At 42.6% G+C, this 16,355-nt stretch overlaps 1 protein-coding gene across 1 annotated transcript in view; it reads left to right on the top strand.

Annotated features, from left to right (window-relative positions):
• ADCY2 (adenylate cyclase 2) overlaps positions 1 to 16,355 on the top strand; it is a 456,889-nt gene that overhangs the window by 96,474 nt on the left and 344,060 nt on the right. The window contains exon 3 of the mRNA XM_065398381.1: positions 12,934 to 13,095. Coding sequence (XP_065254453.1) covers positions 12,934 to 13,095 — 162 coding nt within the window. The remainder of the gene's footprint in view (positions 1 to 12,933; positions 13,096 to 16,355) is intronic.

Genomic DNA, 16,355 nt, shown 5'->3' with positions numbered 1-16,355 from the left:
GGATTTCAACTATAAACATTTCCTCCTATTTCAGCTCATTGTCATATCAACCCATGACTTTAGCAGAGGCCTTGAAGACTTCTTTTTACAGTTCTTTTAACTTAAATAATCCAGTTTGTACCAGCCTATTTATGTCCAACTTTCACTGACTTTCATAAACAATTTTATGGAGTAGGCTGTATCGGACTTTCATTGCCTTGGTCAACTCGAAGTACTAGCCTCTACACAACAGTAATTATATTATTAGTCTTGGAGTTCTCTATGAGTAAAACCACTATGCTTTATGGGGTTATGTATTTATATTTTCTCACCTTTACTATTAAAATATTAAAAAATAAAAACCCATGTTCAATAATAATCTTAAACTAGGAAAGTCATAATTAAGGTATAAATATGTAAATAGACATGTAAGCTACTGGAGTGAATCGTCTGTTTCAATAACAACAATCTTCCAAATAGCAAAACTTACCCTCTAGGTTTTATTCTTGAGGTGTAGCATGTATTAGCTACAGCTAGATAGATAACTAATAGTTTTACATAAACCAAAACCTCAGTTTGGGCTACACCTAGCCCTGTAATATCTGAGAACAGTGCCTCACATCTTAAAGGCCTTTTCTCGTCCATCCTCCCTTCCCCCCAACCCCTTTTTGAGTGGCAGATGGTTTTATGGAATGCTCTATAAAATTTGAAAGTCTTTTTGGACCTTTTAGTCCCCAGTCCTTCCCATTACTCCTCCCTGTATACAAGGAGCTAACTTGCCTGCTTGCTGAAAATCAGGTAGGCCACAGTACTGTATTTGTTATCTGTTATTGTCCTATATGGGCTACATATAGGTTCTTCTACATATAGGTGGCTCAGAACAGAAGGTGATCCTAACATGAAGTGAAACTTGTTTGGGAAGTATGAACTTCATTTTGCACCTTGGTTTTTAGATATTTGAGGACTTAAACTCTCACATTCAGGAAGGGCACAAGTAACTGTGATGCAACTGCAACATTAACTCTTTGTGTCGGAATAGAGAATACAGCTTCCCTAAACCAAAAAACATACATCTTATTAAATATATATAAACAGTTTTGTAAGATCTATAGACATTAACAAAAAATGGAATAAACTTCTTAAATAAATTTTGTGTGTATAATTTTATTTTATTTTTCTCTGTTTTTGTATAGAGCAGGGGTAGGCAACCTTTCAGAAGTGGTGTGCCGAGTCTTCATTTATTCACTCTAATTTAAGGTTTTGCGTGCTGGGTAATACATTTTAACATTTTTAGAAGGTCTCGTTCTATAAGTCTATATTATATAACTAAACTATTGTATGTAAAGTAAACAAGGTTTTCAAAATGTTTAAGAAGCGTCATTTAAAATTAAATTAAAATGCTGATCTTACGCCACCAGGCTGCTCAGCTCGCTGCCAGCCTGGGGTTCTGTTCACCTAGGCCGGCAGCGGGCTGAGCAGGGCCTATGGCCGGGACCCCAAACCCGGGGGGGGGGTGTTTCAGGGGTCAGGGCAGAGGGCTAGGGGAGGGGGTTCAGGGCAGAAGGCTGGGTGTGGGGGGGTTCAAGGGTCAGGGCAGAGGTCTGGGGTTGTGGGAGGGGTGCAGGGCAGAAGGCTGAGTGTGTGGGGGGGTTCAAGGGTCAGGGCAGAGGGCTAGGGGTGTGTGGGGGGTGCAGGGCAGAAGGCCGGGTGTGTGTTGGGGTGTGGGGGGTTCAGGGCAGAGGGCTGGGGGTGTGTGGGGGTGCAGGGCAGAAGGCTGGGGGTGTGGGGGGGTTCAAGGGTCAGGGCAGAGGGCTGAGGGTATGGGGGGTGCAAGGCAGAAGGCTGAGTGTGTGTTGGGGTGGGGGGGTTCAGGGCAGAAGGCTGGGTGTGGGGGGGGTTCAGGGCAGAAGGCTGGGGTGCTTGGCTCGTGGGGGTGCTCCCAGCCCCCTGCCCGGAGAGGCTCATGGCAGGGGGCTGGAAGGGATATACCCTGTTCCACCCCCTTCCCCCAGGCTCCGTCCCTACCTCTCTCTGCGTCCTCTACAGAGCTGTGTGCACGCTGCCGCTCTTCCCCCTCCCCCTCGCTAGGGCCATCAGCTGACTGGCGCAGGGAAGGAGAGGAGGAGGGGCCGGAAAGTACCATGCTGGGGGAAGAAGCGGGGGAGGGGGGAAGCTTGGCTGCTGCAGAACCAAGCTTCTGCCTCCTGTCCCCGCAGGGGAGGGCGGTGGGCGGGGGGGCTGAGTGGGGCTGGGTGCCAGGACCCGTGGCAGGGAGCTGCATGCCACTGAAAATCGGCTCGCATGCCGTGTTTGGCACGCGTGCCGTAGGTTGCCGACCCCTGGTTTAGAGCTACCTTTTCTTTCCTTTGAAACCAATAGCTATAATCAAATATCTCTCTTTTAAGGGAATAATTCTTTACTCTTCAGTGAATGTCTACTCCATTTCCTTCTACAGTAAAAAGAAGCTGGATCTTGATAAATACTTTGAGAATTATCCTTTAATAAATTGGCCAACTAGTGTGTATATTTGCAGTTGGCAACAGGGTGTTTCTAGGGGACACAGCATAAAGCTATTATTATTCTCCTAATGAAATGTTGCTGTCACTATATTTACAAGTAAAATATGGTCCTGTTTAACTACAAATGTTTTATTGGCTTATGCCTCATTACCACCGTCTGTCCAGAGCAACGCTTTCTCCTTGTTCACACTAACAGTGTACTTGGATGTGCATGACTGCTTCAGGGCTGGGATGTCACTCTCTTTAGTGAAAACAGCTCTGGGGAAAACTCTGATGACAGTAAAATTTTAAGTTGGGTGACTTTTACATAATTCCAGACTAGTTATGATTAACCATTTACCAATGGTTTAAAAAGGGCATCCAGCTAGAAAAGCCATGGGTCATTGTTGGAATGTAATTGATGTAAGAAGCACATCTAGCATCTCTTTTTCTCAATTGGCTTTTGGTGTAAAAAAGCAATATATCCTACAATATCCTTCCCCTTTCAATGGGCAGCCAATGTAAAATTGACGTGAGGGGTAAATTCTGTCAACTTTGTTTACTTTTTTCAGTGTTCATAAAAATAAAGACAAAAGAAAAAGATGAATGATGGCCTTATGGTTAAGAGATGGGAAGGGGGGAATCTGGGTTCAATTCCTGGCTCTGCTGCAGACTTCTTAGGTGACCTTAAGCAACTCATATAATCTCTGTGCCTCCGTCTTGCCTTCAGTAAAATGGTGATAGTAAGACTTCTTTCTCTCACCCTTTTTATTGCCTATTTTATTTAGACTCTCTCACTTGGGACCACTAAACTCTAAATAATATTAATTTTGCAAAAAACCTGAAAATATCAGTTTGTGGCAGATTAGAAGATAAAATATTTCACAAATGTTAAAACTAAAGTGAGGCTTGAACCAAAACTAGTGTTGCTCAAGTCTGTTACTCAGCATGCTTTGAAAGAAAGAAATTGTATCTTAGTAATCCAGTGCTGACTTGTATCGCCTGTACCACTTGTCACTTGAGATTTGTTATAAAAATAACAGGCTTCATCAGCCTTTCCTTTTCTCCCTAGCTGTTCTCCTAGGTTAGGAGCTATTTCTTCTCTTAGTCTTTCATGCTGCAGTGACAGTAGCTGTTTCTGGATGGGCACACCATCCTTCATGGAATCACTCTTGTATCATAGAGATGCTGGTCTGCAGATCAGTGTAACATACATCTGCTTGGGGCCAGGGCCGGCTCCAGGCACCAGCCGAGCAAGCTCATGCTTGGGGCGGCAGATTCTACGGGGCGGCATTCCGACCAATCCTAGGGCGGCACGGCCGTTTTTTTTGTTTTGTTTTTTGTTCACCGATCCGGCCGCCCTGTAGGGGCGGCGGCGTGGAGGAGGGGAGCGCCCTGCTGGGAGCGGGCTGCGCACTCCGTCTGCCCCAGCCAGTGCTAGGTCTGCAAACCCGGCAGGGCAGCCCGCGTCCTTCCCTCCCCGTCGACCAGAGCAGCACGGAGCCCTCCCGGCAGGCGGTGCGGCGGTCGGGGCCGCATGGCAAGCGCCCATTGAAGCCCTGGCCACCCCCCTTCTCTCTCTCCCCCTGCTCCCTCCCCCTTCTCCCCTGCTAGCCAGGGCACGTCTACAGGTCCTCCTGCACCCTGGCTCTGGCCGCCCCGCAGGTTTGTGTTTTTTTCTGTTTTGCCGCTCCGGCCATGCTGCAGGTTTTTTTTTTTGCTTTGCTGTTCTGGCCACCCCGATTATTTTTTTTTGCTTGGGGCGGCAAAAAAGCCAGAGCCGGCCCTGCTTGGGGCACTCTGGAACAGAGAAACATAGCAGTGTCATGTATCAGAGGGGTAGCTGTGTTAGTCTGGATCTGTAAAAAGCAACAGAGTCCTGTGGCACCTTTAAGACTAACAGATGTATTGGAGCATAAGCTTTCATGGGTGAATGCCCACGTCGTCGGATTCATGACATGCATCCGACGAAGTGGGCATTCACCCACGAAAGCTTATGCTCCAATACATCTGTTAGTCTTAAAGGTGCCACAGGACTCTCTGTTGCTTATAGCAATGTCATGTTTCCCTTATCTGCACCCTTTTTTCCCTGCGATATGCCCCTTTTCTGAGATTGTGAACAGCAATTGAATTGTGCTTGTTATCCAGAACTATGAACAGATGGTGAAATTCACCCTGGCATGGAGAACCAGGGCAAAGCCCTGTGCACCATTTAAACCTTATTATGGGTACTTATGAAGAGGAGGAGATGGAGGTGAAATAGGTTAGGGGTTAAGAGATCCATTGGCCTTACAACTAGCAGGGAGACACTGCAATGATTATTTCAACCTCCTGATAGTTATGGAAAGTCAGAAAAGGTAACAATAACACAGGTAATAGTCACTTTGCAACACCTTACCCTGGCCTTGGAGGTGGGGCTAGATTTCACCTCTCCAAACCCTCCTGTTCAGAGTGAGCATGACAGATCTTTTCATTTTTTTGAAGCTTGCTTACTTATCTCTCCTGCATCTTAGTTATTCCTGTCCATACAGTACACAAAGTGTAGGATGACTGAGCCCCCAGATATTTTGAATTGTATCTTGATTATAAGGCTGTTCAAAGCTTCTCTTGATTTTTTTTCAACTCAATTGGAGCTTATTTTTATAAGAAAAATGAACCAAAAAAAGGGAGGAAGAGGAGAAAAAAGTATGCTAATCTACTGCACCAACAAAAGAAATCACTGTTGGTAGGTTTTAAATTCTGCTATGCAAATTACAACTCCCTTGAAAAATTTCAAACTGATGCATTACTTACTTTGTCAGTGTACTGCCACAAATACTTCCAGCCATCACTATACTCCTCTATTTTGTAGCAGCTTTCTCTGACCCAGTTTTCAAGATCACCATCTAGTCAAACAGCTGCTGAATGAAGCCCATTAAGCCTCAAACACTATCTTAACAAAAAAAAAATCATCACTAGGAGAAACCATTGAAAATGGAATCGTCTGAATGAACTAGTCAGCTGCACAAACAAATATTTTCAAGTGTTCTTTGCCTTGCATTTAATGCATGTCAAGTCAAGCACTGCTACTGTACATTTCTAGTGCATTATGTGTGGTTTGTAACTTTAAAAAGAAATGCATAGATCTGACTTCTTGAGTGGAACAGGGAAGTCAAATATATTCTAATGACTGTCTGTGATGACAGCATTTAAATGTAATATTTATGGTTCTGCTGCTGCTCTTGAGACCCACTTGTTGTATCCAAGGCTGATTGTATAGGCAGGAATGAGTAAATGCAATGCAAATTTGAGAACACAAAAAGGAACTTAGGGGAGGAAGGAGGAGGGAAGAGCAAAATGCTGAGAGCTGTTGTCGTTTGTCAGTTTTTGTTTAAAAAGAATATCAGTTTTATTTCTACTAGATTACTTCCGTCACAGTGTACCTAACCCCAAAAGAATAATGTTATGCAATGTATAGTGTCAGCCAAACTATGGTTGTTCTGGGGGAGAGAAGAATCAAGGAGCCCAAATGCTCTCCTCCACCACTAGTGCTTCTGCAGAAAGACATTCACTGAGAGTCAGGAATTGTTGTGTAGGGTGACCAGGTTTCCAGTTTTTGACCGGATCCCTCGGTCGAAAAGTGACCCTGGCGGCTCCGGTGCCTTTCGGAAGGGGCGGGGCTAGGGTGTTTGATTTTGTGCGACTATAAAGTTGGCAACTCGAGTTGTGAGTGCTGACAAGAATGGTCAGTGGAACACAAGGTTATATCTTGGTGGCATGGGAGTGTGGCCATCACCCTGCTTCCCATACACAGAAGTAGCTGTAGCTGGAAGGCTATGCTAGGTGGGAGATCATGCTACGCAGTTTATAAATGTCGGAAAAATTTCTCAATGCTCCTGGAGACATCTGTTCCTGACCTCTATGGGCATAATGTTTCCAGCCATTGCCACTTGCATGATATACCTCCTTTCTTTCCTCTTCAGCTCAGCAATAGGTCAGAAGTGCGTGCGCGCGCGCGCGCACACACACACACACACACACACACATCCATGTACACATATGAATGTGTATGTATAATTATTATATATCTATAAAATTAATTGAAGTTTTGCCATTGACCTCCGTGGCAGCAGGATCAGGCCCCTAATGTTAAAAAAGCTGCTGGATAGACATCTCTAATAATTGAAATCCTCTATTTGCAGAAAGATTATAACATAGTCATCAGTGGAGCACCTTTCTCCACAATCATGATCTGGAGGAATCCATATTAGTAGTATAGTGAGCATGTAGTATACAGTGTTGACTGACCCCACAGCAGGATGTCACTGCGAATATTGTGTTGCACCTAAATCCTTTTAGACCAGGGGATCTCAAACTGGGGGTCAGGACTCCTCAGGGGGTCACAAGGTTATTACATGGGGGGTCACGAGCCGTCAGCCTCCACCCCAAACCCCACTTTGCCTCCAGCATTTATAATGGTGTTAAATATGTAAAGAAGTGTTTTTAATTTAAAAGGGGGGTCGCACACAGAGGCTTGCTATGTGGAAGGGGTCACCACTACAAAAGTTTGAGAACAACTGTTTTAGACATTTGGTAAGCTGCTCTATGTACTATGGACTGAGAGGCAACCATTGCAGGAACTCCAAGTAAGCTTTATAGGCAATTTCATTTACTTTATAGGCATTATCCCTGCATACACAAAGTCAGAGTTTTGACTAATTATATACGGAAAGACTTCTGGGCCAAATCTGTCCTCATATATTCATTTATGTTGGGATATTTTTCAGTCTACCAAGATTTGTATAATGTTAATTCTATCAGAAATTGAAATGTGCATATTTTTTTCTTTAACAGTGCCTTCTGCTTATTAGTACAGCTACTGTGCGTGTGTGTGTGTGTGTGTAGCTATAACTAGATAGATGCTTTCTAAAAATATCACCAGCCCTGATGTCAGTTCTTCTTTGAGTGCTGGTCCTTATGTGTATTCCACTGTCGGCATGCATGAGCTTTGTGTGCCTGAGATTAGAAGATTCTTGCTATCAGTGTCTGTTGGTCTGCACCCTTCTTCTTCATGTGTTCTGAAGGAAAGTACATGGGGCAGGGTAGATTGACCATGTCTCCAATCCTTTTTACCATGACATGGTCTGTGACAGACCCATCAATGTCCATGGACTTGATCCTCTGACTTTAAATCTTAAATATTGTAAATAAGACTTTTTTAGTTAGATTTAGTCTTAGTCGGTCTAGAATTCCTTATTAGAATTTGGGGACATCCCTTCCCACTGGAGGAAACCCCCATTCCCAGTACAGGGCTCAGATTATGCCCAGGATTCTGGGCCTTAAGAACTGTATCTTCTGCCCCTTCTCCTTTCTGGTCAGCAGTGACCTCCAGCTGTGCCTTTACTTCCTTTGAAAAGCTTTCTCTCCGCTAAGGTGCTGCATGTGCTGCTCCTTTCCTGTATGACCCTGGCAAACAGGAATTCAGATGTAGGAAATATCTTACAAAGTGTGCAATGAGGCCCTATTCTGATCCTGGCCAGGCAGATCACCATGACCATTGGGTAGAAGCATCGAGAAGTGCAACTCCTAGCAGTGCAATGTCTGACTCAGGTGGGCAAAAGGAGAGCCAAGGACTCTACTCCTCAGGCTCAGCAGGAGACTAGAAAATGCTCTCAGAAACCTTGGGATAAATTCCCACCTAACTCCACCTCCAAAAGGATGGCTTCTTCCCCGTCTCTGTCCAAAATGGGGGATCCCTCATGTTCTGGTTCCAGAGATGTAGGTGTCCCTAAGACTCATGGGTCCAACCAACAGGCTCATAAGACCAGAAGTACCTAGTACTGGCCCTGACATTTGGAGTGAGACCAACTCCATCAGTAGCCAGCACTCAACACCAGGAACCAAGAGAACTATCAGTATAGATCAATAGATAGACATAGAGAGCCCAAACACCATCAATACCACCACGGTTTCATAAAGAAGCACCAATCTCTGAAAGCATCTCCTCACCGGCTCTGATGGTATATGAAGAAAAGAGTCTGCATCTCCCAAGACTGGAAGAGAGTTGTACCATTCCAGAGGATATTTTCATGCAGTTGGATTCACAATCTCCCTTTCTATAATAACCTGTCCTTATGAGAGAGGTTCTAACAAAAATGGTCCACAGAGACTATGAAAGGGAGAAGTCCATCTCCCAATCCATCTAGTAGTTGCAATATGCCAACTTCAGTGGTACCAGTGACACCACCCATAGACATAGATCCGATAGTCCAACAGCTCCTCCACGTACAGAGGGCAGCCCAGACAGAGGATCGAGAATCTTTTGGGCCCCACCTTACATATCTGGATACCTTCCAGAGGACCACTAGTACCCAATGCTGGACCTCTACAGCCTGCCTTTGACCCTCAAACTGCTCTTATTGGGGACCATGGTGATTGAATATACAATCCTACCTGGAGACTCATCACCCCTCTAAGATGAAATACAATAAGGACAAATGCAAAGTACTCCATGTAGGAAGGAACAATCAATTGCACACATACAAAAGAGGAGATAACTGTCTAGGAAGGAGTACTGCAGAAAGGAATCTGGGGGTCATAGTGGATCACAAACTAAATATGTCAACTGTGTAACACTGTTGCAAAAAAACCCCAAACATCATTCTGGAATGTATTAGCAGGCATGTTGTAAGCAAGACACAAGAAGTAATTCTTCTGCTCTATTCCACACTGATTATGCTTCAGCTGGAGTATTGTGTCAAGGTCCGGGTGCCACAGTTCAGGAAGGATGTGGACAAATTGGAGGAAGTCCAGAGAAGAGCAACAAAAATAGTTAAACATCAAGAAAACGCCACCTATGAGGAAAATTGAAGAAATTGGGTTTGTTTAGTCTGGAGAAGAGAAGACTGAGAGGGGATATGATAACAGTTTACAAGTACATAAAAGGTTGTTACAAGGAGGAGGTTGAAAAATTGTTCTCGTTAACCTCTGAGGACAGGACATGAAGCAATGGGCTTAAATTGCAACAAGGGAGGTTTAGGTTGGACATTAGGAAAAACTTCCTAACTGTCAGGGTAGTAAAGGACTGGAATAAATTGCCTAGGGAGGTTGTGGGATCTCCATCATTGGAGATTTTTAAGAGTAGGTTAGACAAACTCCTGTCAGGGATGGTCTAGGTAACACTTAGTCCTGCCTTGAGTGCATGTGACTGGACTAGAAGACCTTGTGAGGTCCCTTCCAGTCCTACGATTCTAGGATTCTAGCCTATTAGACCAACCAGATCTCCATCCAGAATCCATTGAAGAGGAGGAAGAGGAGGCTGATCCAGTGGTACTGCTGGTACTGTCATGAATATCATCCTCATCCCTTGATGAGGTAGTTGCTCCTGCCTCATCCTCTCCCTAGATGACCATAGGCAGTTCCAAGAGCTGTCAAGGAGTGGCAGACTCCCAAATCCATATAGAAGCTCAGGACTCTCATAACAAGCTCTTGGATATTTTACAAATCTCAGGACATATAGGAGTAGCACTCCTCATAAAAGAGGCCATTCTAGAACTGCTCAGAACTGTATGGCATACTCCAGCAACAGATGCGTACTTCTAAAAGGGTGGAAAAGAGGGACTTCATTCCATCCAAGGGTGCAGTTTTTGTTTACCCATCCTGCCATGAACTCATTGGTGGCCCAAGTGGCTAAAGAGAGGATTAGGCAACAGCACCCAAGATCTACTCCTGCAGATGAGGAGGCCAAATGTTTGGACCTTCTGGGAAGGAAGGCTTTGATGTCAGTCAGCCTCCAGTTCAGAATATCCAACTACCAAGTCGTGCTATCAAAGTACAATTTCATGAATTACGTGAAGTTTTCAGAATTTAAGGATAAACATCCTCAGGAGGATAGGGCATAATTTCAGGCCCTTATCAGTGAAGGCAAGTTGATGGATAGCTCATCACTACAGGCTGCAGTTGATGCAGCAGATACAGCATCAAGATCAACGGCAACGGCTATAGTCCGTGGTCAATCTGTGGAATTGGTGCATTTGGCACCAGGTTACCCTATCAGCAGTACACCTCCCAGGCATGCACAATTCACTAGCAGATAGCCTCAACCGACATTTCTTGACCAACCACGAATGGAAGCTGCATGATTCCATGGTGAACGATATAGTCACTTACTGGGGAACCCCATATTGGGACCTCTTCACATCTCATGAAATGCAAAATTTACTTCTCCAGAGGGGCTCAGGGTCAGGACTCCTGGTGGCCATTTAGACTCATGGGAAGGTCATTTAAGATACAATTTTCCCCATTCCACTCTTACCCCGAGTTTCCCGAAAGATCCAACAAGATAGAGTCATAGGCACAGTTGCTGGGGGTGCTGCAGCACCCCCAGGTTTTACTGTGAAAAGTTTGCTGGTGCTGACAGAACAAAGCTAGAACTATTTTGCGATTCTTGAGAACCCGGGAGCTGTGCTGCACCCGTGTGGTGTGAGCAGGAATTGTGCTTTTTCACATTGCTTTTGAACACACATGGTTTACAGTTTCATTATCTGACTTTCAGCACCCCCACTATAAAAAGTGTTCCAGCACCACTGGATGGAGTGACAATCATTGTCTTCACTCCCTGATGGCCCTGGCAGTTGTGATTTCCCAGCCTTCTTCACATGTCAACCTGTCCACCTAGCAGCATCCAATCCTTCCTGGATCTTTTGACCCCGGACAAAGGCAAGATCAGATATCCCAATCTGGACTCTCTGCATCTCATGGCATGGTGTTGGATTGGTGTCAGACATGTGATAGACATTTTCAGAAGCCATTCAAGCCATCCTCAACAACATAGGAAAGAATCCAGCAGGAAATGCTACTTAGCCAAGTGGAAGATATTCTCTATTTGGGCCCAGCATCGCACATGTCCCCAGAGGAATCAGGCACTGGATTTTCTCCTGTGGGCCTTTCCCTTAGCTCATTGCTCACTGTGAGTTCACTTGGCGGTGATCAGCACCTGCCACCCTTCAGTTGATGAGCATTCCATTTTCACCCACCCTGTGACAGTACATTTTCTTAAAGGTTTGGTTAGAATCTTTACTCCAATAACCATACTGACTGCAACCTGGGCTTTTAACTGGGTACTCTCAGCCTTAACTAAACCACTGTTTGAACTATTAGCTGGGTGCTCAATGTCTCACTTATTGATAAAGCTTGCCTTCCGAGTAGCCATCATTTCTACTAGAAGGGTGGGGGAACTTGGAATCCTTGTAGCCGATCCACCTTATACAGTATTCCATAAGGATGAAGTCTCATTGAGATTACACCCAAAATTCACCGCTAAAGTAATCTCAGACTTTTACATAAATCAGACAATACAGTTACCTATATTTTTCCAAAGCCTCATGCCAGCACTGAAGATAAAATACTCCATTCCCTGTTTGTGTGACAAATATTAGTGCAAAGAACAAAATCAATCAGCAAGTTACCTAGACTATTTGTTTCCCTAGTGGAGCGAATGAGAGGTCAATGGATCTCCTCTCAGAAAGTCTTCAAGAGCATTTCAGGCTGTATCCTTCTGTATCAGTCGGTGCATCTTCCTGTCCCGCATGGAGCAAGAGCCCATTTAACTAGAGTGCGAGCAGCTTTAGTAGCCTCGCCCCAAGAAATAAAGCAGCAACATAGAATTCCATTTGTACCTTCATGACACATTACGCCATAGTGCAAGCCTCCATAACTAACACATTCTTTGGTGTGTCAGTCCTCCAATCATCTTTGCTGCCCTGATCCTCACACCCTTCTCATTGCCAGCATGTCAATCGCCCACAGTGAAATAGAATACACATAGGGACCAGCACTCAAAGAAGAAAGAGAAATTACTTACTTTAAAGTAATTGAATTTCTTCAACATGTGTGGTCCTAATCTGTATTCCACTACCTTCCCTCCTTCTAATTTATGGTAGAGAAGGAACTGGAAAGGTGGTTGTTTCATGCTGCCTTTTATACCTTTCGTTCAGAGCATGAGGAGGAGAGGGGAGGAGATGCAGACCAACAGACACTGCAAGCAAGAATCTTCCAGTGTGAGGCGCATGGAGTGTATGTGTACCCACAGTGGAATACAGATAGGAACCACACATCTTAAAAAACTCAACTTGCTGTAAGGTAAGTAGCTTCTCTTTCCAACAAAATCCCCCTTCAGCTGTGGGCATGATACTATGAAACTATTATTTTGTTTTATAATGACAAATCTGAATGTTTTTGTAAAGCAAATATGGGAAACCATGCAACTTCTGAAACTGTGATTTTTAAACCAAATATAATTCAGTACTTTTGTCTAGGGCACCTTCAGGAACATTTTAAATTTCCTCTATATGTTAACATAAGTTGAATTATAAAGAACATTTGCTTGTAGTTTTAGCTGGTTTAATGTTGAGTGGTAACTTTTCTTTATTCCAAAGTGAATTTGACAGGTTTCTTTTTTTCCTATTCTTCTGCACAGGTATCATTTTTCTTGTTCATTATATTTGTGGTATATACCATGCTGCCCTTCAACATGAGAGATGCTATAATTGCCAGCGTCTTGACCTCTTCATCCCACACCATTGTGCTGAGCATCTGTCTATCAACTACAGCCATCATAAAGGAACACTTGGTTTGGCAGGTAGGTGATTAATAGAATTAATCATTGATTACGCACTGAATTGCCAGGTAAACATGGCAGCAGATACTGTGATCTATGCTTAGGAACATGAATTCATTTCTCTTTGCATTTTTGTATTGCTTCTCAACCTAATTCACAGCTTCACACTTTCTTATATTAAGGTTAAATGTCAGTAATGTTAATGGATAGCTGAACATGCACTCCACCAGTAGAAGCAACAGCTGCTTAGTAATTATCAACACAGAAACTAAGGTTAGCATAACCTTTCTATGTGGCATATCCATTATCCTGATTGCTGAATTACAATACCATTTTTCCAAGTAAAGACTATTTCTAATTGGTAACTCAGCTCTGTTATTTTTGTATGAGACATTGTGTACAGTTAAATTCACAGATTTTTTAAAAAATTCAAATTATCAGAATTTATTTACATTATTTGTAATAATGTATGAATCTCAGCTTTGATTTTAAAACAGATTTTGAGGAGAAAATTTACATTTCATTTGGAAGACAATTTTCATGTTATCAGTGTTAGTATAACCCTACAGAAATAGATGGGCTTGTTTAGGAACAAATTATCATATTCTTTTGCACTGAAACTGCATTGCTTAAAAAATAATTTGCTTATATTTTTGTAATGTATACATCAAACAGGCAAGAAAATTAACAGAATGACAGTAAGAATAACAACCAATCAATGCATTATAAAGTGGTGAAGAATGAAACCATTTCCACTCACGTTTTGGAACTTTAATTAGAAAAAAATAGAGAATCTAAGTATAGTTTGTGTATAACATGTTCAAATCATAGGTGAATGTCAATAAAGTCGACTTAAATATCTTGAAACTCCTACTTTAGGAAAGTAGATTTTAGGTTTACTTCCAGTTTTGAATACAGGGTTGTGTTATCAAGAATATTAAATGGGGCACGAGGAAAAGATTATCTGAGGTTTATTTCTTTGTAGGAGTTTCACTTGGATGAGGAATATGGCCTCACTTTCTTCCTGCCCATTTGTGGTGATTTTTGGTCCTTGGGTTGGGGGAACACAAAGAAGGTGCAATTGTTCTGGGCCTTCTGCAAGGCCAGAATATTATATGAAACATTCAAATACATTTTAAAAAAATCATTATTGATAAGTATAGTAGCTACCACTTATGTGTGTGTGATTGTATCTGCGTAATATCTGTGTATCTGGTGCATAACTTGTTGGAAAACCATTCCCAGGGAGTAGTTATCAGTGGTTCAGAATCATACTGGAAGGGCATAATGATTGTGGTCCCACAGGGATCAGTTCTGGGTCTGGTTCTGTTCAATATCGTCATCAGTGATTTAGATATGATTATAATTCAAAATGATCTGGACAAACTGGAGAATGGTCTGAAGTAAATAGGATGAAATTCAATAAGGACAAATACAAAGTACTCCACTTAGGAAGGAACAATCAGTTGCACACATACAAAAAGGGGAAATGACTGCCTAGGAAGGAGTACTGCGGAAAGAGATCTGCGGGTTATAGTGGACAACAAGCTAAATATGGGTCAACAATGTAACACTGTTGCAAAAAAAGTGAACATCATTCTGGGATGTATTAGCAGGAGTGTTTTAAACTAGACACAAGAAGTAATTCTTCTGCTCTACTCTGCGCTGATTAGGTCTTAACTGGAGTATTGTGTCCAGTTCTGGGTGCCACATTTCAGGAAAGATGTGGACAAATTGGAGAAAGTTCAGAGAAGAGCAACACAAATGATTAAAGGTCTAGAAAACATGACCTATGAGGGAAGATTGAAAAAAATGGGTTTGTTTAGTCTGGAAAAGAGACAACTGAGAGGGGATATAATAGTTTTCAAGTACATAAAAGGTTGTTACAAGGGGGAGGGAGAAAAAATATTCTCCTTAACCACTGAGGATAGGACAAGAAGCAATGGGCTTAAATTGCAGCAAAGAAGGTTTAGGTTGGACATTAGGAAAAACTTCCTAACTGTCAGGGTGGTTAAGCACTGAAATAAATTGCCTACGGAGGTTGTGGAATCTCCATCATTGGAGATTTTTAAGAGCAGGTTAGACAAACACCTCTCAGGGATGGTCTAGATAATACTTAGTCCTGCAGGAGACTGGACTAGATGACCTCTCGAGGTCCCTTCCAGTCCTATGATTCTATGAATAAAAGGGAAATGGATTCTGCATACAGTATCCATGTGTGATTGTAATGGCAGTTACAAGATTATTTGTTGTTGGTTTTTTGCCAGCATGCCTTTCTAACTCTTCAAAATTTGGCACAATCAAATGGCTGCATCCCTGATGTGGCCATTTTGCAAATGCCTGGTGCCTACTTCTAGCTGGCAAAGTACCAGTTATGTAGTCCTCCACTATTTGCCTTTTCATGGCTCAGGAGATGGCACAACCTCACACTCTAACTCTTGTTGCAGTCATTTCCCCCAAAAGCTTATATTTTGAGAGTATATTATTTGTTAGGTAGAGAAGTGTTTCTACAATCTATACAAGGAAATTACTTGTTCCACAGAAACAATAATCTCTTCTATCATCTATATCTTCCTGTTTGGTGTGGAGAGAATGGAAGAAAGACTTTGTGCAGCCAGCGAATTTGTATAGAAACTGAATTTTCAGGACAGTATTTCACTTTTTTGTTTGCAATAGGCCAAACTGTGTACCTTTGTAGTAGTGCAGTGTGATCTCCAAATGCTTTAGATTTCTGTTGTTTGTAACTGGGTGCTTCCAGGTGGGTGTTTGTCTTGGGGTTTTTTTGTAAGCGAAGATCAATCCATATCCATAGGTGAAGAAAAGCTGGATTTGACTCTCCAATTATGTGGGAGAAAGAAATAAAGTGTATGCCAATTATATACCTCAAACTGGATTTCATAACTTAATTTTGTTCTCTGACTCTCAGCAGTGCACTTCAGTACATGAATACATTGAAGCACAATGAAATAAAGAAAATTTACCATTGCATATTTTGAAAGAATAATATATTGCCCTCTTACATCTCTATACATGACAATAGGTATATTTTCTGATTTGCTGCTGTTAATGTATAATATTCAGTCCATATAACATGCCATTCAGGGTGTGGAGGATACATTGGAAATCATTGTTTAATACTTATTAACACTTATTTACTTATCTTTAGGTGTTTTGGTGTATTGCACAGGTCTATAAATGACCTAGAATAGCTCTTCTCAATTACGTAATAGGACCATGCTATAAAAACTTTCCTTAAACAAAGAGTGGTTGTCAGTGAGGAT

Source organism: Emys orbicularis, chromosome 2, assembly GCF_028017835.1.
Source record: "Emys orbicularis isolate rEmyOrb1 chromosome 2, rEmyOrb1.hap1, whole genome shotgun sequence".
NCBI lineage: Eukaryota > Metazoa > Chordata > Testudines > Emydidae > Emys > Emys orbicularis.
The sequence above is the reverse complement of the archived record's forward strand: the minus strand, read 5'-3'. Positions and strand labels throughout refer to the sequence as shown.